Raw genomic sequence first — 25,145 nt, 5'->3', positions numbered from 1 at the left:
GTCTTTTTTTGTCTAAAATAAAATGCTTAAACTCATGGAAGTACATGGAACATATTAAGCGTGACTAGTTTCTATCCGCCTCTGCTCTTACGTTTGATGCTGCTGCTGAAGTCCTCTTCCATCCGTTCCTTTTCCACTTCTTCCCCATCATGACACAGTTTAGCCCGTTTCTCCAAGGACTCTGTTCTGTCAGGCAACGTTAGTCTCTTCTGCATCAACAAAGAACATGACATTTGTTCATTTATTCTAGTTTCTACTGCAATGCCATAACTGTCATGCTCAAACTACAGTGTGAACAACTACCAACTATCTAATCTGCATGCAAGTTATAAGCACCCTGACAAACCCTTCAGATTCTCCCAGGAAAGGCCCAGTTTTCACTGCCCTTCTGGTTCCTATCACCACCACTGTAAACAACTCTGACTCTGTTAGTTTCTCTAGGACGGAGCATTTCACACCAAACCATTCTGAATTAATTTTCTTGACGTTAATCATTTAATTATGCAGAAATTTTGGAATATCAGTGAAGTTCCCCGTTAAGGTATCTAGCTACCTATGAAATGGTACATAGTGACACAACTAAAGTCAACACCTTCAGCACCCAACGTTGGCAAATAGGGTTATAAGGTCCAAAACAGCGAGCACAGGCATAAACACATCACTGAAACGCTTTGTATACTTTGTTTACTGCCTAAGAAAGACGAAGCTGAAGTTGGCTGCCTATTAGCTAGCTTCTTGTTCGAATTTTCCCGTTCCACCTTAAATGGTGTAGCGGTTACGTTCTAGAACATGAGGCGCTAGTATGTGACTGCTGCACCATTTAAGGTGGAACGGGAAAATTCGAGTAAGTAGCTGGAGGATAAAAAGCTAACTTCAGCATCGTCTAAGAAAGTCAGTATACTGTTAGCGCACCATGCAGCCCACTTTCCTCATTTGGGATTAAACTCTATGATCTCCAGACCTGAGAAACACTCACCTTCCCTCTGCCTTCCTGAGCAGGACCATCGCAGCTAATCCCAGACCGACCAACATCAGCAGCTTTACCGCTGAAGAACCTGCTAATAGTCGTCTGTGCGCTGGACTTCTTAGCAGTCTTCGCTGCTGATGTCCTTTTAAAATTAGAATGCATATTTACAGCACTAACTGGATGTTAAAAGGCTATTACATTGTTCGTAGCTTCTCCAAACTGCATGAATGGCTTTAATATCTGAAGAGAAGCTCAGCAGAATAAAAGCAGTCCATTTTTGGAGCTGCACTCCAGTTGGCGCGTAAATGACGTTTACTGGTCGTGCACATGTGAAGTCACCGGCTTGTTAAAGAGGGTTAAGGTTGCGCTAAAGCTGCGCAGACTAGTAGTACTATGATCCAAGCTAAAGTGGGACGCTTTTCTGGTAAACATCATAGTAGTCCATCAAAACCACTCACCCCAAATTTAACTATTTAAATGAAATTCATTCATTCGATATTCATTTAATTTCAATTTATACTTCTATACTCAGTCACAAAGTGCTTTCAATGGTTACACTGTATACATGACAATAATATTCAGAAATGTTAACATTCAACAGAACATACTGAGCCTGCATTAAAGTGATTAGATTTGTATCATCACGTTGTAACATATATAGGACCCATATCATAGAATTTTCCTCACATCTTGTAATAAAAGGAGTTTGTTATAGGACAGCAGGAACCAAAGGTCTGAGACCGCTACTGAAAATGTTTGTTTTGCATCTTTTTTAATTTAATACAACATTTTTAATTACAAATTCTATTATCATCATAACAATCTGAGTGAAAAGCATAATCTTTCAAAGGAATATCAGAATTTCTTAGTGTTTGTCGCCCTTCTGACTTAATTACAGTGTTCACTGGAGTTCTGGCAGTGAACTAACAGTGACATAAGTCTCTGATAAGCAAATCAAATAAACCTAAAAGTCATCTGAACACAAGCTTCAATGGAAGAAATAAGATAAATAAAAAAGACCTTTTCATACAAAGGCCTTGACGTGGTAATACACAAAAGTAGTGAAGAAACTTGAATAATTATTCTTCCTTTTACTTTTTTTAACTTTTCTGTGTTTTTCATTTTTTTAAATTTCTAAAACTTCCTGTTGTTTTATTTGCAGGAAACTAAGGGACTAAACATGGGCGTTTTGAATTCATTGTTTTTGTCATGTTAAGAAAACGGACACATTTACATATAAGCACAGATTCAGGCTATACATCAGCTGAGCTCATTCTCATTTAAGTTATACAGAACGCTTCGGTCTGGACAGCTTGCTAAATGAGGCATAATACCAAGCAGTCCATGGGTGTAATCAGAGAGGTTATTTCCAAATATATTAATTAATTAATTAATTCAAAGGTACCACATTATTAACATTATTTTAATAAATATCTTTTCATAGAATATTTCGCTGTTGTCGGAACAAAACCTTGTATGGCCATTTTTGTTGATTTTCAGTTTTTGACATAATTTGAAAAGGCATGTTGGCCTTTATATTGTGTGTAAATTCCATGAAGGATGGACCAAAAGAAACAGCCCAAAATGACTTGGAAAAAAAGTCTGGTTCCATTGACTTAAAAGTAATGTATATTTGTTCCTTCTCCTGTAAAGTTACCATTTTGGAGATATGAGGTTATAGGATATGGGCCCTTTAAAGTTACAATAATGTAAGGTATTTATCAAGTCAATAAAAAACAAAAAAAACATACATTTAAATTCTGCTGTCAAGGCTGTAACAAATGTTTGTCCCAAATGTACTTACTTAAATACTTCACCTTTATAATTCACGAATCTCTACAGATCACACAAATGTGTTGTGTTTATATACTTATTTGTTTTGATTGGCCATTGTTGCATTTTGTGAGTCTTGATGTGTTGTTTATTATTTTTAATTAATTTTGGTCTACAGTTCATTTGTGACTTTATTTCAATGGCTCCTTATGGTTTAACATTTATTTGGCAAAGCAACAGCTCTAGCTACTTCATGTTGAACCATGCCAGTTTTAGAACATTACTGAGCTAAACAGAGCCTGTCTGGTTCCTCTTGAATAAAATAGAGTATAACAGCAAACTTCTTCCTCTTCTTGATTCATTTTTACCTTATAAATTAAACAAAATGACACAAGTGTATGATAAATTCCAAACCTTTTTATTTGTAATAATACAAAAACAAGGCTTTTCACTTCTAAATAGGTGAAGAGTGAACACACTGATGGAAAAGAGTTTTTTTTCCATATCGCTTGAGACAATGACAGTGTGATAACAGATTTCAAGGAACAGAAATCCTTCCCATATTTCAAAATTGCATCTCCATAACTGTGACATGATTCTTGGATTATAACACTGACACTCCACCAGTGATGGTCAAGCTTTTTAACTAACCGCTTCTAACAAGATGCAAAATTCCAAACTCAGAGTGGCACTGCTTAAGCTGACAAACCAGAACGGACATCAACAGATCATTTCAGCTGGAGGCACCACTAATGTTTCACGCAGTGGTCACATTACCTTAATAGACCTAGTGGGATTAAAACACACATTATGGAGAAATATACGATATATTCTTTCTGATGACTGTGATGATGGTGAAGACTATTCTGCTTAAGTGAGGCAAAAGGAGTATTGCATATAATCCTGTTATTGACAGGTCTACAAAAACAACTTGCATCTAATTGTTTCAGTAAAATTGACAAACCCATATTGCTCTTGAAAGCTGCAGTGGTTGCTTCCAAACACTGAGTATTATTCCCAGAAGGTCATGCTTGAAATAAGCCTGAAGCCACAGTTTTACTGAGTAATGGGAAAATGCATGATTGACAATGAAGTGGTTGAGCTGCATTACTAAGACATGAGGACAGTAACAGTAGTCTTTCTTAAATGCCTAGCTGGACTGAGTGAGTGTTTTCAGAGACAACAGAATGTATTTGGCTTAAGAATAAATAGGACACAAAGGTAAGAGCATTTAAATAAATTCACATATTACAATCTCTAAGCTATTGTTAATCTTGCTAAGTTTACACTTCCAACATTTTCGCTCATTGAATATAGTTCAGACTACTGCAACAGTAGCTTTTGCCCTGCGGTATATCTCTAAACCCCCTGAGCGTACACATCACAACCATTTCCAATACTGAGTGAAAAAACTCACAGGCTCGCAAAAAAGGGGGAGGAAGCAAAGCCATGTTTTTTTTGTTTGTTTGTTTTTTTTTTTTTAAACACACGCACACATCACACCCAAATAGAGAAAAAGTCACAATTACTTTGGTATAATAGTTCCAAGGTAAGAGTTCTGATAAAAGAGTAACTTTCCAAAGTCAACACCACCATAGATGCAACCATTTCCATTTCTATTAAGCTCTGCTCCAAAATCTCATCTACACTCTACTATTGGACATGTGTGGCTATGTGGATTTCATTCATCATACAATGTCATGGCAGAATTTAAAGGGAAGTTCAAATTAAACAACCATACTTTACCAGCACAAACAAATCTACTTTGCAAAGTGCCTACTAATATTGAAAATATTGAACTCTGCATTGCATAGCATTACAGCCAGACTGTTCTAGAGAATTTATTGTAGCAAGATTGTGATATGATTTTTCTGTGCAATCTATTTAAAGAAGCAAAATAAGACATGACATTCATAGCACAAATAATTTATACTTCTCATGATAGACCTTTATACCTGCATCAAGAAACAGGAAATGAATGTAGCAAAACCAATTTAAAAAAGCCACAACTGTGTAAAAATGTTCACAGGAATGAAAAAATGAATTTGCACCAAAACAAATCAAAAAATAAAATATTTTGTTTAAAGGATGCTGATCCAGAGACTATGAGATCCATGTTCAGTCTGGGCATACTGTACCCACACAAGAGTGTTCTGTTATGTATGGCTACAATGATACCGAAAATGGAAGCAAATGCATCTTTAAGAAGGGACTGAGGACAGTAAAGGAGAAAGCTGGCCTCAAGTTCCAGGCAATACTATTATCTGGACAGCTAAAGACACTGCAAAGCTATCACCCAGCTGGAGAATGGGAGCATGTTTCAAATACAAGTCAGTTATTTTCTTTTAGTAAATCAAACATCTACAGATACGTTACAAACTGTCTTCTTTCTTTGCATATGGTGTACACAACCAACAACCTTTCACGGGAGAACAGACCCATCCATGCTCCGCTCACAAATCCTAACCATATTTGGTTTGAACAGTGTTTATAGTGATAATGTAACTGTCATGCTCCACCCAAAAAAGCATTCTTTTGTAGAAACTGATGCTGGGCTGGAGATCTGTAATCTGCAGTTAGAGCACGTTGATTTAAAATCTTATTCATCTTGTATGTGCACAAACTAACATCAGCATGATGGCAAATTCTTGTCATTGTCATTTACAAACTACCTAGTCTTGAACAGCTACAACAATATAGCAGCAGGGTAGCATTTTAAACTAGAAATTCAACATTATGTAGCAATCACGGATGTAACAATACAACACACGTATTACAGCAAACTGTATCGCAGCTTATCATACTGTATCGTATCATTGTATTATGACTAGCATGCTGGCTTGTGTTAATTACGATTACTAGTTATTTTTAAGTGTGTTAGCTTAAGGCTAACATACTAGCATGCTAGCTTGTGTTAGTCACGATTACTAGTAAATTTAAAGTGTGTTAGCTGGGGCTAACATATTAGGTTGTGGCTAGAACATTAGATTTGAACTCTATACAACCTTTTGTTTCAAATACTCTACTTCTATAATGTTAAATGCTCTTATAAATTGAACATGGAAACATTCGCGTGTTAACGTAAGGCATATTTTCAGCCGCTACTTATTCTTTCTATACTGAAAAATGTAGCGAATCGAGACACCACTGTAAACCAAATAACCAATTTTGTGAATTGTTACACCTCTAAAAGCACCAGTAAAGTTACAATTTCAAATTAAGATCACTAAGACTTCTAACAACAGTCTGTGAACAGTTGCTACGAAAGAATGTGTTTGTTGGCAGAGCAAGAATCGATCAATTCTTCCAGATCCATCGCAAAACTCATGACACTTGACACTAGGAGAAAGCATCCTCAAAGAGCACCAGAATAGGCCATAAGCTGTACATGGCAAATTCACAAATGCCTACCACCTACATACTAAAAGACTGAAAATAGCCATTGCATTATTTCTGATGGCACACCACAATATAAGGATTGTATAATGTTTGTGATGCTCTCAGATAATGTAGTTGTTATGGTCTTCCAATGAAGTACTAATGAATGATGCTTGCATTTCCCACAGGAAAGTAGACTTTACAGCAGGAAAAAAGAACTGTAGTTTCACGTACTGTTCTCTAAACAAACATAAAGCTGATATAGGTTATTCATCTCTTACCAGGAACATTCACTTTGATGAGATGTAACCATTTGTAGAGACTAATAACTTTGTTAGATTGATATTTGAACGTCATGGTACATACAAAAGTGTTTCTTGAAGTGTAAACATATATTTTTTCTGGATGCCCGATGTTCATTTACATAAGGACAAAGTATATAAAATAAAATATGTACTTAATATAATTAAAAACAGATCTTATTAAAATGTAAAAAACAAAATAACGAAGCTAGCTTTTAGTTTTTCTTAAGTTACTGTTTACATTTGTTTTTTTACAAGTGTTCTGTTGAGTTATAAATAGATATCTTTCTCTGTATAATATTCAAAACTGAAAATTTCATCTTGTTGTTACTGTTACATTCACTGCTTTCTGCGACTTTTCAACATAAATCATACCAGTCACACAAACACACACACCCACATCTACATACAGACACACACACACACATTCACACTTCCCTTATAAATGAATAACCTTGTCCTCTTTGCAGCAGCTCTGGTGATGAGGTGTGCTCTATGTGCGGTTGAGTGTCTGGAAGATTCTGGAGATTTGGAGCATAACGGGACCAGTCTCAGGGTCATTCATCCATTGCGTGCTGTTCAAAGGATTCTCAAGCATGTCCTCAAAAGCTGTAAAAGATGCATAGGACACCAGCATTAAATCAATGACACAAACACTGGGCAGTCCAGAGGACAGCCTTGCAGGCAAAGGGTTTTTTTTATCATTTAATAGCCCATAATCGATTGTGTTTATCTAACATCGCATTTTGTGTATTTGCAGTGATCTGCCATGAGTACCTTCTGGACATTTTCAGAATAATTGCTTAACACAGCTTTTTATGAGCCTACACTGCTAACGTCAGCCCCTTAGCACTGCTGATTAAGGCCAATATAACTAACAAGGCTATTTTACTGTTTTGTAGCTATTCTAAAGTTCAGCTTCAAGGTTCTTAAGGACACCATGTGTAAAGGAGCATGTTACCTTGGCAAGGCAGTTCCATTCCATTTTTTCACTGTTGATAAGAACCTGGTGCCCGAAGGGTTTAATGCTTCTAAAAGCTACCTAATAAATTATTGCATGAATTGTTTATGAATATGCTGCTTAATACCTAAACCATTGTTTTGTAATAGTTCTGTGAGAAGGCTTTAGCCTAAAACATATATTTTTAACACATTCCTAGAGGAGAGGTACATGCAGGATTTTGTAAAGCAAAATACTCTCAAAAGAATACTTTGTTTTACCATTATCAACATTACATAATCAAACTCTTAAGACACATAGAAGTTTACTGGTCATTCTGGATATAAATAAAATGGCTTTATTTGTAGACATTGTGACCCCTGGTTCCTATCACCACCACTGTACAGAAATCAGAGTCAGTTTCTCTACAATGAACTATTTCACACCAACTATTTCAAACAGCACTGAATGAGTTAAAATGAGTTAAAAAGACATGGTTGAAATTCCCACTTAAGTATTGGGTTCTATAATTTTATTTGTTAATTTTATAATAAAGTAATATATTGCTGCTAATCTCTTTTTCACCCTAATCACAGCCCACATTGCAAAGGGTCAGCATACTGTCCCGTGAGGTTTAAGGGCACCGAAATGGCAACAAAGCAGCAAAACAGAGCGAACAATACAACAAACCAAGCAGATGCATCTTTGCAAAGCACAGCAAATTACATGTGGGCAACACTAACAAAAGCTGACACCATTATCAGAAAGGCACTGCTCATGGCTGGCCATGGAAATAAAAGAAAACACACTCACCTAGTAGTGTTTTAGGGTTAGTAAGTCCCAATTGTACCACAGGGTTTTCCAAAATGGCCTGGAAGAGGGGGCTGTTGGTGTCAATACCCTTATCCAGCTCCTCAGGGGAGGGCTTCCTGTCACCGAGCAACCACTCACACTGCATAAAAGCACACCAACATAATCCAAATGGTAACATAAAGCAAAATATGACACTTTGATGATTCATCCCTATTTGTTTAAAATGTAGTATGAATAAAGAAATTCCATTCTTATAACTAAGGAGCAAATCCTAATCCTTTGATTTGATGACTTACAGCAGCATCTTGCTGGTTATTATTGACACGAAGTGCATCAATCACTTCTTTCTCATCAAAGCCCATCTCCATCAGTGCAATCACTGCCTGCACATAACCACAAAGGTGAGAGTTATAATATTACATTTCCAGCAAAGCACTTAAATACAAAACACAAAGTATAATGTGAAACATTTGCCTTCATTCTCACTTCTTCCAGAAAATGAAACAAGCTTTGGCTCTTGTTGTTGTAACTATACTTTGTTCTATGGCTTTCTCTATTTACAGACTGTGTATGACTAGAAGGCAAATCAAGCTATAGGAATTTCAAGCCTTCATTGAGCTTTGAAACAAACCCAGCAGCCTCATGTCAAACACATGACACTAACCCGTGAGTCTGGCCTGAACTCTCTTTTCCTACGGATCCTCTTGAAGATCTCTGTCAGCTCGTCCTGCTTGGCCTCCTCAGAGCTGGACTGGGAGAGGGTGCGTGCTAAAGCCCCTGTGGCAGAGGGAGAGGGGCCTGCAGACACAGAAGCTGCTGCCGCTGCTGCACCAGCTGCTCCTTGAGTCTCCTGGCCTGGCAGGGGCATGTCCACTGTGGGGTCATCCACATGCTCGATCAGCCATTCCATAGCCTGTGTCACAGACATACTGCAAAAAGAGAAGTCGTGATTAGCGCAAACGACCCATTGCAATTACACCAGTGCTATTTTATTTGCTGCTAATTACTGGAAGCAGTGCTAAAACAAAGATCACGCCTACATTAATCTTTTGAAATATATGGCATTAAGTGGCCCATATCATGGAAAGGCGAATTATATCTCACTGTAATGCTTGAAAGGGGCCATATCATGGAAAGGCAAGTATATATACACTGTTGATGTATCATGCTCTATCCAGTCCAACAGACCATATGCAACCATTTTGAATTCGTTATTTTTGTGATGTCACAAAAACCAACATATTTTCATATCTGCCTACTCAGCCCACAGCAGTTCAGCTCCATCCATTCGCAATGAAGTTATATGAAGTGTTTCTTAAGAGTGGACTGCTTATTGAATACAAGTGAATGTAGACAATTATTTATACCTTGTTCAAAACCACAACAAAAAAGAAATGCCATTCAGCAGGTATTCTTTAACTTACGAATACTTTGTGTGAATATTAACAATTAAAACATATATCATAAAGGCATATAGATTTCAGGCAAATAAACAGAGGTTCATTATTCACATTATAATCACTGTTTACATAATTCAAGTAAACAATATTGTTTCGGTAATACGGTGTACAAAACACAACTATAAGTATTAAAGGCTAACATTTAAATTTAGCTCAAACGTGACTGAACGATAAGGACATTAAAATGAGATAATCCCTTAAACCAGAAAGGCAATTTATAACTGAGCCATATCAAACATTGTATTCCAGTAAAAAAAAATAATAATAATAATAAGAAGAAGAATTTCAAACAATTATAGTATATGAATTTTTAGATGTTTTTAATAACACTTTTATAATGCCAGCTGTTTAATTAACAGAACAATTTAAATGCGTCCTGTTTGACCTCCTTCACATCGGGATGCTGGCCATTCAGATGCATAGCTAAATTTGATGAGTTACTGCCTTTACTTTAATTTTGAAATGATGAATATCTTTGTTTGCAGACTATGTTTTTGTACATCAATGATCATCAATATCATCATCATCTGTCTCCAAAGCAAAGTATTCAGATTCTCACAACGTACTGTGAGCTCTGCAAATTCTGGCAGCTATCAAATTCTACTGTCACTATTTTGTACCAGTGGGCATCTCAAGTTTTCTTCTGTGTGCAGTAAGACAGGAATGTGTAACTCTAAATTGGTACTACAGATACCATAGTACTGTCTTTTTTTGTTTGTTTGTTTTGTTTTTGGCATCAGCGTGGCACCAGAATTTCTGCATAATTCAATTTTTGAGATGTAAACAACATCATTCAGAGGGGTTTGACATGAAATGGTTAATTGTGGAGAAACTTCTGCAGATTTCTTTTCATTGGGGGTGACAGAAACCATGTTGAAAATGGTAAAATATTAGTAACTTCTTAAAAATAAGTTTCCTTTAGATACATGTAAATTAGTTCTCATCACATCACAGAAACAAGAAATTCAAGAAATTCTGTTTTTGCAGCTTAGTTTTCATATACAGATTGTATGGACTGGGTAGGGAATAGTACATTTTGAAACATTAACAATGTTTACGTTTTTACTTCAAACTCTTCTCAAAACACTGAGAGACATTAATTTTACCTAAACTAAAAACGTATCTAACCATTGTAAAACAATATACTGGACAGTCTATTCATAACCATTTAATGTAACTGCTTTCTGTGGTTTTGGAAATACTTTGAAGGTCCAGTTGCTATTACCTCCGCCATGAACAATTCTAACTGAAGTTTCTCTAGTATAGCTAATTAGCCTATTTTCACAACCAACGTGAATAACTTTATCTTAATGATTTATTATACAGAATTTCTGAAAAATTGTTACACTGTTAAATCTTTCTTTTTTTTTTTTTAAACATTGCTTCATTTTACAGCCATCACTTCAATGAGGAAAAAAGCTTCCAAGAAGGGTCACCACCCATTGGTGATTGAATGCTTAGACGGAGTGAGTGTACTCACTGGTTTAAACGTAGTGCCTTGACAGCACGGCTCTCTGGGAAACCCATCTCCGTTAGCTGCTGCAGGGCGGTCTCATCCACCCGCTCCTCCTCATCCTCATCCAGCATGGCTTCAAAAAGGTAGGAGGAGAAAAAAGAAAAAGAGAAAGTAAATATGTTAGTATGGTACTTCAATAAATAAAATTAATGCCTTCAGGACAGCAGGATTTTAAGAGTCTTATGAGTTTACATGTACCTACCATTGGCCTTTTTGAAGAGCTCAACAGCGTCTGGGTTTAAAGCGAGTATTTTCTGGGCTACTTCAATCAGTGACACTAAAATCTTCCTCAGTTCTGTCTGAAACTGTTAAAAAAAAAAAAAAACACAAAGAAAGATATTTATTTTAATGCAAATACAATATTTTCACCTTTCAAATAATATCACCCAGCAACCAAAATTATCAATTATCAATAGCATGACATGAAACTGACACCTTTGTCATTATACACATATATATCAGAAAAAAATTATTTGGGTTTCATAGTACCCTGCATGTACCTCCTTGCCATTAAGTTAATTGAAACTTAATACTTTTTAGACCAAAACCTATAGACCCAAAACTTCCATGGAACAAAGTTTCGGGCATCAGGCAGCTTATTTCATGTAATAACTTTCTGTGAGGGAGCTTTGAAGACATTAAACTCTTCAGACGTCTGGTTCCTACCAACACCACTGTGAACAATTCTGACTTGATAAATGTCTCTAGAATGGCGCCTTTCACATCAAACCACTCTGAATGACTGATTTTGTCTTAACTACTGACTTTAACTGAAATTTGGAAAAATCAGTACAACCCCTCTTTAAGCTCTCATTTTACTGCTAGTCAATGAGACAGAAGATCTAGTGATTTAAAGTGACAGTTGGAGCACCAGTCCAGGTCTAACAATGCCTGCTATCACTCACGTCTCTGATGTTATGTTGAGTGACGGTGCGGTCAGAGTGGCGAGTGGACAGATTTGCTGTGGCCTTGAGAATAGCGTCCTTATCAGGAGCCTTGGTCTCCTGCTTCTTCTGTCAGCAAAGAGAAGAGAAACGAAAGAAAAGAGACTGAATAATTTATCTTGTTAACCAGTCTTTGCAGTGTCCAGCACTTGAAATACAGCTTTACGGCACAATAAAGTGTGCTTGATTGGCATCACAGTGGATTACCTTCTCTTCAGCAGCTATGTCCGCCATTTTTGCACGTGCTGGCTGTGGCCTCTTCTTTATCAATAACAGACAATCTGGAATCAAAAGAAGGGGTTTTATATCCTGTAAATGCAATCAGCTTTGTTGCAGTATGTGATGCTGGAGTTAATGGATCTGAAAACAGAAAGTCTGGAAAACTATATCAATACCTTTATCTTTAAGGTTTTCATCTGCAACAGTTTTGGTTTCCGTGAGAATCCTCTCACTAGCTGCATGAATGAGTTTGTGGTGTGTGAGTGTTTTAGGATCTTCTAAACTCCCGTGGGTACACTGCCAAAAAAAGAAATACAGTTTAGTAAACAATAAATGCCAGTTTCTATGGCAATGTGAAAATCCATGTGATCAAATGACTACAAGTGACAAAAGCTCACTTTATTAGCCATGATTTGATCAATTAGGGATTTTTTTTTCAGATTTGTGCTCAGATAATTTCAGATTACATATATAAAATGTTGAAATTTCAATATGTGTACAGACATCTACACAGTGAACAGCAGAAAACTGTACTACAGTAAACTTTTAAAATGGTCCATGTCCACTTGCAATATTTGTGTGGTTTTATGTACCAAAAATTAAATGATTAAAATGATTTATTTCAACATGACCATTTTCCAACCTCTCTTAATCCCTCAGAAATAAGTGCCTTTAAGACTGATATATAGAAATGATCCCAGTTCTGATTGGTTGCCCTGTACTGTACCTTATTAAAAAGCACTCCTTATAACTTCCACATGAACAGGTGAGCTAAAAGGCTGAATAGACAAATATGTAAATGGGTGACATCACAAAAAACACTTAAAACGCTTCAAATCAGGCTGTTTTTACAGCATATTTCTATACAATGCCTATATGAAAAAGAGAGCATATACATTTTGAAACTTTAATAATGTCTATATCAAACTCTTTTATTAAAAAAAAACCAAGGAAATTCAGTTTTCCATTATATGGGCCCTTTAAAGAAGCCCATTATCACAATGTAAACTTTGCACTTTCTTGACATTTTTTCAGATATTTTTTGTAATGAAATTTTATGTTGAAATGAATACAAATACCACAGTGACTGCAAAGTGGGATTTTGTAATTTTTATTTTTATGCATTTAACCTCTACGTTTAGTGCCAGCTGTCAATATCATTATGGACAGATACAAACACCAGCGGTCAGCAAGATATGAGTATCAAATTTTCAGTGTAGCTATAATATTTGTATGTCACACTGTTGGGGGTAAACACATATAGAGGTTGTGGACAGCTGCAAACTCGAAACTAGACATGGAGGCCAGTTTTCGGGTTGTAATAGGCTATCATTTCAGTCAAAATAACAAAAAGGCTCGGTCAGACTGTATCTAGCTGTAGCTAACCAACAAACTCCAGCCTCAGCTAGGTGACAGCCCAAGTCGCTGAATTATAAATAGCTCTGTCTACTCGCCTGCTGGTTTCTAAAAATACTTGGCAATGGCAGTGACGATCCCACAGGGCCTGTATGAAAGCCTTGACAGGCAGATGTAGACATAAAGCTCAAAAACAGCCCTGAAAGAAAGTGGACGAAGCTGAATTTGGCTTTCTATTCGCCAGCTTCTTGTTCGAATTTTCCCGTTCCACCTTAAATGGTGCAGCAGTTACGTTCTGGTGCTGGAGTCCAGAATGTAACTGCTGCACAATTTAAGGTGGAACGGGAATATGGGAACAAGCAGCTGGTGAAAGAAGCTGGCTGCAGCTTCGTAGAAAGTGGGAGAACACGACGCTCCCCGTCTGCCAACCAGTCAGCTACGTACATGCTTCAAGCATTTCTCCTTGAGCTTCTCTATGGTGGTGTCTTCGGTCACTTCCTCCAGCCACTCCGCGCCCTCCATGCTGCAGATGTGGATCTTCAGCACTTTCCCTGCGAATATCTTCTCTTCTTGCACGAACATGGCTCCTAACAGCGGCTCCGCAGCCTAAACCTGCATGAATGTGCAGAAATGTGCTCCACGGCAGCGGCTGGCTTCGGACTCCTTCAGCCGACACTGTATAACTAAATGAACAGGCTCCCGTTATTAACGTTACTCCATTGTCTTCAGCCTGTTAGCTCATCCTGAGCTAAAGCCCTCATTCCGAGTTTAATATATATATTTAAGTGTAAGTCTATTTTAATAGATATGTGACTTTAATATTTTTGGTCGCAGCCTGTTTTGTTGACACCTGTGATGCAGGCGACAACTGTACACGGAAGAGCGAGACGGTGTGACTGCGCATGCGCGGTTTTTCTCTGCCGTGTGATTGGAGGATTGGACTTTTTTTGTCTCGGTCATCGCTGCTATAATCTAACAGATGTTTTTTTTTATTATTTTATAAACAATGATATTTCTTTCACTGATAAGCTGTAAACAACAGGATCATATCAGTCCTTAAACAGCACTAGCAGCAACAAGTAAGACGTGTTCAATATTAGCCAACTGCATTCAAAGACACAGCAAACTGTGGGAAAAAATACATGTATTAACGTTATTCCGCCGAAATACACGCACGGGGGTTAATTTTCACACTACAGTTTCTAAAACTGAAAGGTTTTCAGGATTTAAAAAAAAGATTTAAACGAGTCATTTAGAAATGAGGCAAACGGGGGAGGGACTTTTAAACGATCTTCATTTATTTATAAAATGTTTCATTGACTGCAGATGACAGACGCATTTTTTGTTCTTAATATTTACATCTAGTATAGTAAAATATCATTATGTACGTATGTATGTATGTATGTGTGTGTGTGTGTGTGTGTGTGTGTGTGTGTGTGTGTGTGTGTGTTGTTCTTGATATGATGCTATAGAAAGCTGCCATGCTGGTCTTAAAGGGGAATTCCATCGATGTTTTCTTTTTTTCAAAATTTCTGCATAATGAAAAGCTCCATTCTAGAGAAACTTACTGAGTCACAGTTGTTTACAGTGATCATAGGTGTTTAATGGCTCTAAACGTTACCTCACAGAAAGGTATTTCACTAAATGATTACTAATATGTTGTGTGGGGTCTGATACATTGTTTTATGATGGTTTTGAGATATAGTTTTGACTTAAAACATAATTTCAAAAATCAATTAATGGTGGAGAGGTGCATGCAGGGGAGTTGTAAGGCAAATAAAACCTTTTTTTTGTTTCAGATTTTTTACCATTTTACCATTAACAACATTACACATAAAGACATGTGCAGACGTGTGTAGGTTCACTAGTCATTTTGAACAGAATGGAAATAAAATGGCTCTATGTATATTGTAGACATTATAACTGTTGGTTCCTGTCACCTCCACTGTAAAGAAATTTGAGCCAGTAAGTTTCTCTACAATGAAATATTTCACTTCTAACAACTCTGAATGACTACATCTCAGTGATTGAATTATGCAATAAAAATGGACAAATTCTGGGGATAAATGGAAAAAATCCGTTTTACTGCTGCATGAAGAATGCAAAGTTATACTTGCTTCTGAATCTGAACAAAATCTCACAAATTGTCCAGAGGTGTTATTTGAAGTACAGAGAAAACCAGTAGTGTTGCAGGTTTTTAAAAAAACCTATTGACAGTAAACATGTCAAGATAATGATGGTGACTTTCAACTGATTTTTAAAGCAAACTTTAACATTAACATTAACCAAAGGTTTTATTAACGACCTTATGTGTAGTTTACAGTGTCAGTGATGTTATAAAGGCCTATAAGGGCTTTGACAGTGCCCATAGGGACTCTTATTTTCATGCACAACCACTTAAAGGTTTGTGGTATATGTTACTTATATTTACACTATAAATATTATTGAATAAATCAATAAAAACTACAGTGAAGACCTTCTCGTTGTATGAAGCTTTACAATGTTGTTCCTTTGGTTAACCACTCCTGGTTAACTACGCCTTTTCGGAGTTGTTACTTCAGCTGCCAAGCCACTAGGCGGCGGTATCACCCCCGTCTTTGAATAAGACGTGCTTTTGAAGTCAGGGAAGAACACCATCACACTGAAAGTGAAGAGTATGTTCAGTTAGGCAAAGTTTTATGGTTGTAGTTTATTTTAGACAGAAGTCTGAACCCGACACTGGAGCCCGTCTAGGAGCGCAGCAGAGAGATCATTTAGTGGACAGTGTTTTGGTTGACAAGCCGTCAGTATTTCTCTGTTGTAGGAACTGAGCAGGAAAGTCTCCGTGTTGCTGCAGCTCGGATAACTAAATTCACTCGGACAGTGACGGACAGCGAAGGAGGAGCTGCGGAAATGTGTTAAATGTGTTAAATGTGTTAAATGTGTTAGTACCCGCTCTTTATTCCTGTAAATTACCTCTCCAAACCAAATATGGCCAAACACAAAACATCCAAGAAAATGCTCATCATTGAGGATGATGGTGAGTATCATCGCTCCTTCTCTGTTTCAGGCAGAATACTTCAGTCAGCTAACCTAAACCGGATTATGCGAAAAAAACTGGATTGAAAACTGTTGTATCTTATTTTATCCTAGCATGTGATTTTATGCCATCATGTTGCATTGTTTGTATAATGTGCTACATACGTACACTTCTCTTTTAAAAATGCATTTACTTTTTTTTGTTGTTTTCTTTTTTTTTACGTCAAACAAACCATATGGCAAAAAAAGTCATCACTTAATTCATCATATCAGGCTTTTGTTCACTACTACTGGCTTTTAACAAAACAACAATACTATTTGTGTAAGAAAAATACATATAATGACATAATAACCATTGTTGTAATTAGTAATATAGTATGTTCTTTGTGTGATTTCAGACCCTGTAGAGGAGCCAAAAGAGGGTGGGGATGAACTGAACCCCTTCTCTTTTAAAGAATTCATACGGAGCAAAAATCAACAGTTCAGCACCACTGATGGCCTTGAGGTGAACTACAATATGAATTGCTCAGGCTAGTTCCAGGCTTTGTTGAGACAGCTGGTATCTTTAGAGTCTGTGCTGCCTCTGTTTATTTTGTAACAACAGATAATGTCAAAGGTTGAACTGTAAAATAAGCATTTTAAATGGGTTGGTTCAGATAATTGGGGAGTGGATTATGGATTGGTTATTTAGCAATTATATATATGTATATGTATAAGTGTGTAATTATTATTTCTACTTTGATTGGTCTTTTCATTTACATAGAACAAAGTATATTTTCTCTGGTCATGACATATAGATTTGACATGAAGAATTCGTGATACATCCAAGTCAAATTGTGTGCAAATATCATAAATGGATGAAAAATAAACTTTTTGTAATAGACTTCTTAATTAATATCACATAATGAATGGAAATGAGGAATGGAAGTTACTTAAACCCCAACAGCCAGTATGTGGGTCCAGTAGTTATTGAAGAATAAATCTCAAGGTTAATGACTGAATAACAAGTCTAGGGTTCAAGGAGTCAAGAATGATAACGTCTAAATTTCTTGTTATTTTTATGCCTGCAGAAAACATATGGCAGTGCCTGTCAAGCAAAGGACGAATATAACTACCCCAGAGGCCTCGACCACAGACATAAGGGTCAGTTTTTCACAGATCCTTCATTGCTTGGTCAGTCCTTTGATAACGAACCTGATGATGAGTGGACTGAAAGTTATCAGCCCTCAGCAGTTGAAGAGGCGCACGAGTTAGGACTGTGTGGCACATTGAAAAGCGGTGCTTACCTGGATCACTCATTACTGTCCAACGAAGACAAGGATGACACGGAAAATGAGTGGGCGCTAGACGAGGGCTTCTCACCAGAGACTCATTTCCACAGGAGAAGCACTGGCAGCTATGAAGGAGATGAGGAGACATCAGTCATTGATATCTCTTACCACACTAAAAAAAGCAGTGCAGAGAATGGGGTTAGGGACCAGCAAAAGGTAGTGAGATTCTGCAGCATTTATTTGTTTATGATCTTTGTTATTATGAACATGGCATATTTTAATGTATGCCATAAAAATGTGAGTCATACATTTTAACATTTTGTCTTTTCTAGCTGAGAGAAGAAAATTCTCAACTTAGGAAACAAATCAAAGAACTGATAAGGAAGTCAGAGGCTGACTCTACAAAGTAAGAGTGAATACACAAGTAGCATTTGTGTTTTGTTTTTTTTTTGTTTTTTTTATTTAAACCAGTTCAATTTTAAATGTCCATTGGTCCATATGTTCTGAGCTTGCCTGTGCTCAAATCTTAGAAAACATTATAACAGATTAAACCATTCATCACTTAATTTATTATATAAATCTAGTCTCTTTTAGTCAACAGGAATACTGATTTTTGAAAAAACAACAGAAAATCCGTGTTTGATTGTTAACAAAAATATAAAAATGGCATGTAATCAGAAACATTCAAATGGGCACTGTTAGATATTCCTCCAAGGTTTAACAGTACCAAATTTCATCACTTTAGACCAATCAGAAAACATTTCTGTGGTATTTTTCACCATGCTAAACTTTTTGGGTGCTTAGTTGTTGTGATGCTAATCTATGATAGCTTCTCCATATAGAGTCTTTATTATCTTAGGTCACAGGTGACGTAGCCTAAGTAAGAGTATTCTGTGCTTTATTTTAAATATGTAGATCTAATCAGAAAATCTATCAATGTTATTCAGGATCAGACAACTCACAGATGAGTTACACAACCGAAAGTTGCAAGAGGAGAGAGAAGCCAAAGCCTTAGAGACAATGGTGCAATCTGTGGAACAAAACCTTCAGCTAATGACGGTATGCAACTGTCTCCATTTTCTTTACTTTATATAACAGTGTAATTTAACCATGTAACCATAACATTCCATGCACAACAAATTCAAGCATTCTTTTATTTCTTAAACAGAAACGGGCTGTTAAAGCTGAGAACAATTTATCTAAATTGAAGCAAGAGGTCCAGCAACTCCAGGTTTAATTTTTTTTCTTTTTAATGTCTTGTCCTGTATTTAAACTTGCCTCATTATGAACTACAGTACTGTGGAAAAATCAGAGACCGCCATCTTTTTTCTATTTTGTTGTCAAAACATCTATTAGGTACAAGTTATTCATTTTTCAGGAGAAATTTCTGAGGAGATTGTATGTAATATAACCCACTTGCATTATGAATAGGAAAGTCACTGGAAAATCAGTTAAAAAAAAAAATTAAAGTTGTAGAGAAAACAGGATCTCCCGACAATGATGCAAAACCTGGCAGATGACCATCACTGTATCCATCAGTTAAACAGTACTCAAAGGTTTTTCTCTTTGAGAGAGAGGAGAAAATCAAGCTCCACTCCTGCTTCAGATCTAAAAAAAATCCACAGGTGTTTCTGCCCATCCTTTCACTGTGAAAAGACAACTCAAAGCTGAGAAAAGGAAAAAAGGAGAAAAAAGAAAACTTACAAATCAAACAAAGAAGCTGCTGCTGTTCTTAAAACAATGCTCTGACCCCTCCATAGTCCAGACCTCAACACTATTGCTTAAGATTACTTGGATTATGAGAAGCAGAAAATGCAACCAACTTCTAAGGCTGAACTTTGCAGGTATGGAAAAATATCCCTGCAGATTTCTTTGAAAAACTGAAAGCAAGTCTCAGAAAAGAATGGAAGCTGTAGTAAAGGACACAGTGAGTGCTGAAAAAAATTAAATAATATTTATTTGTTGAGGCTGCAGCGTTCTGCTTTTTCTTAATGCTGAAAAATGAATAACCTGTACTTTATTTGACTGTAAAATTAAGGGTGGTCTCTGACTTTTTTGCAGTACTGTACGTATTACTGTGCGTGTTATCCAGGTTTTGTTTTTTAATTTTAGACTTAAAATCTATTTTTTCCAGAACCAGCTAGAGGGATACAAATGTGAAAATGAGCGGCTTCGAGCAGGAGAAACTGCTGCCTTATCCACAATGAGGCACAATGCACAAATGGCATCAGAATACCTGAACAAAGCGGCCAAAGATGCAGAGACTTCCATTAAGTATGCTGAAAATACTTTCTTTCAGATCTATTACATTTGTACTAAACCACAACAAGTGTGTCAACATATTTGATGAATTACATTACATACACCATAGTGATTAGATGCACAGTATGTATTGAACTACAGTATGCTTATCTGTTCACAGGCAGTTGCTGACAGGAAGAGAGACTTTATGTCTCGTATCACAACTGCTGGGTTCCATTGACAAGATCACAGAGATTCCAAAATAACATTGTTATATATCAGTGTGTTGTGCCTTTGTTCATCTCACTTAATGTTTTCTCTCTTTTTTTGGCTTTTGCACACAATCAGATGTCTTTCACATATACTGAGTAATAGTTGTTACAATCAGAGTGTTATTCTCTTTTGCAGTTATACTATTATATTTAATCTTTTAACAAATTATTTCTTTTGCCAGTTTTCTGTCCATTTTAAGTCAGATCTAGAGACTGTTGTAGGTCTCTAAACTGTCACTCCAGAGCACCACCAGTCTGTTCAGGTGAAAGCTCATGTATGCTTTCCTCTTATATGGATGCAAAATCTTTTCAGATTTGAAACAACATTGTTAAACGGTTCAGTTCCCCTGGAAGAGAACACTAGCTGCTTACATGGACACAGGAAAGTTGAACCCTGTTATTCTTTCCCGCTAAAGCCAGTCAGCCTATTGCACATATAAGGAGAGCATATGTCACAACTGGGATTGTGATCCCAGTCCAAACATCATATTAATATTGATGTTTCACATGCACCTCTTCACTACAGAAGTGGTAGTGAAAGGCGTTACATTTTACCCTGTACCAATATTTTATGGTATGCTTTTAATTATGTTTTCAAAATGTGTACACTTTTGAGCACATACATTTTGTAATAGTATATTATACTAGTGTAATATGCACCAAATCATTTATAAAAGGTAAAACACCATTAATACATTTGGCAAGTTAACGCCACCTATATTGATATTAACAGGACTTTTTTCTTTCCCTGGATGCTTTTATACATTGATAAGTTTTGTTTTCAGTGTATGCACTGTATGCACGTTGCACTTCTAATAGATCAAGAAGTCATAAAAAACATCAAATACATTTTGCTGTGTTGTGATTTTATTTTATCTTCTTGTACCCACTTACACTCTTTTATATCCTTGTGATTTTGATGACAATATTGTACTAATTTAATAACGGAGATTAGTGGAATTTATTCTGTGTTTTTAGTCATGTGTTTATGTATTTCGATTTTTTTAGAAATACTATTTTCAAATGAAATGCTGTTAAGACTGATGAATAAATGTATAAAACTTTACTGTGGTCCAGTTTTTTAGTACTTATTATTTAGTGTTTACTCACTTAGAAGCTGATTTCAGTGTTTAAAGCGAATATACCAAAAGGAACAGGGGCTTTTATTTTGAAATACTTCCACAAATATATGCTAGAATTACTTTATTAAGGTCGGTATTTTCAATTTTACTGTATAAAAATGTCTCAACAAGTTTGAAGAAGTTTCTGCCGTCTGAGGTAGGAAAGACTAATGCTTGACGTACATTTACCTTGCTCATATCTGAGTGTGGAGGCTCCAGAGTTGCAGTATGGGTAATATGCTAATTAGCTGTTACCTGCAGGGAAAGGAGTGTGAGTTTGAAATGCTTGACGTGGAATATGTGTACATTTATGTGAAATTGGATTTTTTAAAGTTTGTCGGGAATATAGATGCTTTGAAATTGAGGACTATTATACTACTTATACGCTGAACTGTGTGTATGTCTAATTGTACTGAATGGGATGAAATGGAATTCAAGTATTGGGGATAATTAATGTATTCAGAATACAGACATTCAGTAGCTGTATTCAGTCCAACTTACATTTTGTAAAGGCAGTGTATAGAATACAGTTACTTATCTTCTTAGAAGAATACCTTTAGAATACTTACTCACTAAAAAAGCAGAAACTCCATCAATTCTTGTTCATGAACTATATTATAATCAGATTAGAATCCCACTAAAGACAGAGCAGACTTAACCCTACTGTTACTTTCAAATTTACTAACATTTTTTATCCTTGGGGTCAGTTTGACCTCAGCAGTTTAAACCTCCCACAGACAACCAACACACCAATTCCTCAACAGAACAAGAAACCACAGACAAGGCCCATTTTGATGGTTCCCTGGGCTTTTGTTATAACTTATTTAAATATACATCAGGGAGTACTCCCCCCACAGCCTGCTGGACCAGGAATATTACCTTTTCTGCAATCAGGTACACAGGGTACAACACAAACTCTTCAGCCAGGACTGTAGCTGGTAGTACCAGTAGAACCTGGTAAATCAGCACAGTTGGCAGCCCCTACCATGACCTCAATATGTAGCCCATCCTCTACAGAGAATGCAGAGAAAGCAAGGGCTTCATCAAGCAAAAGCAAGCCCACAATGAAAGCCCAGGCCTTGATGGAAAAATTTAAAACCAAGGCTTCCAAGAAAAGGTCTGCTAAAAGTAACCAAAGTGGTGGTGATGCCCCTGCTATATTAAAACAAACTACAGCTTGGATTCTCAGTTCTGTTGGCTTGATGCCTGTTCAGCTACCTTCTCCTGTTATCGTTGGTAATCAAAGCCAAGTAACAGTGTTCTTCAGGTGTTACTTCAGCCACCTGTCCTAGTTACCAGAATTTCACCTCCTGAAATACAATGTAATCAAAACCAAAACATCTTGAATGTTGTCCCTCGAGTGCCATTTCCATCACCTATAATTTTGAGCCAGAGTGTTCCCCATGTAGTTTTTCCCTTTCAATTCATTATGTTGGTAATGTTGTCAGTGTCTCTACAGCTTCTACTGTCACAAGTGCACCTGTCATCCCTCCAGTTCAACTTTTTGCTTTGAACAATCCAGTCCTGTAGTCCAGATGGCTTCTCCTACCGTCTTAGGTAATCAGAATGTCAGATTGTGTTTCTCAGGTGGTCGTTCAGCAACCTATCCTGGTAAATCAAAATGGTTCTTTGGCACTCGTAAGTGCTGCTGGACCACGCAGAGTGAAAGCAAGCAGCATACTTTTTACTTGAGAACAAGACATTAATAAAAGTTCTTTCTTTGGGTTCTGTTGAACTGTTAGTAAGTTATTGCTAATTAAGTATATGTTATTAATGCTCTCAGCATTCGAATAACATTCTTAAGTAGCAATAACTAATTGTGAATTTCATTGCCTGTACTAAAGTACATAACTTTTTTTTTAAACCTGTGTAAAATATTTATTGAGTTTTATGTTTATGTTTTTGTCTGAAGAATAATTTCAAACTATTACTTATATCATGTTCCACAGTACTTGAGTACTTATACTTGAATTATTTGAGAGGTTATTTTCTCTACGTCTGAACCTTTCCACCTTGTTGATATATGTTTACAATCATATCTTCTGTCCACAAATGTTCAAAGATCCATAACTGTAATCTTTACATTTTCTGAATGAAAGCTATTCTTCTGCTGACAACAACAATTTATGAATAAATAATCTACAAATTATTTATCTATTAAGTCTGTTGCGTCATATTTTGAATGTGATTAATTGCTCCTGCATATTGGGGTGATCAGTGAAATCAGTATCAGCATTTTAAGTGTTTTTCTTCCCCTCTGGTTATCGTTCTACCTTCTGCTGCAGTTATTTACTTCAGTAAACCTGCTTTTTGATTTTTAAGTACACAAGAATCACTTTCCTTTTTCAAGATCCAAATTGTTCATTCTGAAATGGCCAGCTTGTTGCTATGGTTCCAAGCTTAATGCTTTTCTCTTAAGTCCTCATACAGTCTCTACACTTCTGGGAAGTTTGTGACTGCATTCAGCCACAAGACCATTAGTGAGGTCAGGTAAGGATTTTGGATGTTTAGTTCTCCAACTCATCCCAAACTTATTTGCTGGTGGTCTGTCACTCTAAAGAATGCACAATTTCACTGCCCAATGCTGGGGGAATTTGTACCCCTCTAGCTGACACATGGGTATGGCAGTTTTAGGCACATTTGTGCCTAAGCTAATTTTAGCAATGGATGGACCATAAACCAGCTGAATTCAGTAATTCAGTAAAAGGGGTGTCTACAAACTATTGGATATATTGTAGGCAATGGAGACAAACTCTTCTCAAATTCTGAGTGTACTGATATTATTGTCATTATTATTATTATTATTAGTAGTAGTAGTAGTAGTAGTAGTAGTAGTAATAGTAGCAGTAGTAGTAGTACTAGTAGTATTTTATCTCAAGGGACAAGTAAAAAAAGCAAAACTTCAGAGCACTTCTATATTGAAATATATCTGAAAACTCAGATTACATTAAATTTCAAATAAACTATATGTGAAGTTTAATTTTTGCTTAATTGGTTTGTACAGAGAATCTAGTATGATGTAATATCTCTCTCCTGTGACCTACTGCCAGAGAAAGTGTTACATAAACTGTCACTGCTGGCCTCTATAACACAAGTTTCAGCTGTTTTTCCCAAAGAGCCATTTGTCAAGGTTTGTATTTGTGCCATTCCTGCTCTGAGAGCGCTGATGGACTGGCAACCTGTCCAGGGTGTTTCCTGCCTTCCTCCCAGCGACTGCTGGGAAAGGCTCCAGCAACCCCCATGACCCAGAAGGATAAGCGGCTTAGAAAATGTGTTTGTGTGTGTGCTCTGAGATTTCTACTGTGATGAAACCGCCCTGCTGAAAAAAAACATTAGAACCGTTAGAATTAAAACCTGATGGTTTTGTGTCCTAATAGGCATTGGCATTAGCCCATCCTCTACAGAGAATGCAGAGAAAGCAAGGGCTTCATCAAACAAAAGCAAGCCCACAATGAAAGCCCAGGCCTTGATGGAAAAATTTAAAACCAAGGCTTCCAAGAAAAGGTCTGCTAAAAATAACCAAAGTGGTGGTGATGCCCCTGCTATATTAAAAC

The 25,145-nt window shown here is 36.6% G+C and overlaps 3 protein-coding genes across 4 annotated transcripts in view; 1 reads left to right on the top strand and 2 right to left on the bottom strand.

Moving 5' to 3' along the window:
- The window catches only part of msh3 (mutS homolog 3 (E. coli)), a 90,964-nt gene extending 89,698 nt beyond the window's left edge, over positions 1-1,266 (bottom strand). The window contains exons 1-2 of the mRNA XM_036598947.1: positions 977-1,266; positions 92-209 (exon numbers count right to left, since the gene is read on the bottom strand). Coding sequence (XP_036454840.1) covers positions 92-209; positions 977-1,129 — 271 coding nt within the window. The 5' untranslated portion in view covers positions 1,130-1,266. The remainder of the gene's footprint in view (positions 1-91; positions 210-976) is intronic.
- A 2,943-nt stretch (positions 1,267-4,209) lies between these two features.
- Positions 4,210-14,547, bottom strand: ubac1 (UBA domain containing 1). Of its 2 annotated transcripts, none has more exons than XM_036598581.1 (10): positions 14,113-14,547; positions 12,489-12,609; positions 12,301-12,374; positions 12,055-12,162; positions 11,352-11,454; positions 11,114-11,222; positions 8,838-9,102; positions 8,470-8,556; positions 8,174-8,312; positions 4,210-7,029 (listed from the first exon to the last, which is right to left on the bottom strand). In XM_036598581.1, exons 1-10 carry the CDS (start codon positions 14,248-14,250, stop codon positions 6,914-6,916), a joined length of 1,260 nt encoding a protein of 419 aa, XP_036454474.1. In that variant the 5' UTR covers positions 14,251-14,547; the 3' UTR covers positions 4,210-6,913. The 2 variants fall into 2 exon arrangements, with proteins under 2 accessions (XP_036454474.1, XP_036454475.1); XM_036598582.1 differs by having other exon boundaries at positions 12,055-12,159.
- Positions 14,548-16,287: 1,740 nt separating this feature from the next.
- entr1 (endosome associated trafficking regulator 1) lies at positions 16,288-21,530 on the top strand. The gene is made up of 8 exons (XM_036599190.1): positions 16,288-16,687; positions 17,085-17,191; positions 17,757-18,173; positions 18,290-18,363; positions 18,905-19,016; positions 19,126-19,188; positions 20,092-20,231; positions 20,380-21,530. The coding sequence occupies exons 1-8, from the start codon at positions 16,639-16,641 to the stop codon at positions 20,462-20,464; spliced, it is 1,047 nt and encodes a 348-aa protein (XP_036455083.1). The 5' UTR covers positions 16,288-16,638; the 3' UTR covers positions 20,465-21,530.
- Positions 21,531-25,145: the final 3,615 nt, after the last annotated feature.

This window comes from Colossoma macropomum, unplaced genomic scaffold, assembly GCF_904425465.1.
Source record: "Colossoma macropomum unplaced genomic scaffold, Colossoma_macropomum, whole genome shotgun sequence".
NCBI lineage: Eukaryota > Metazoa > Chordata > Actinopteri > Characiformes > Serrasalmidae > Colossoma > Colossoma macropomum.
This window is presented reverse-complemented; position numbering and strand designations above follow the sequence as displayed.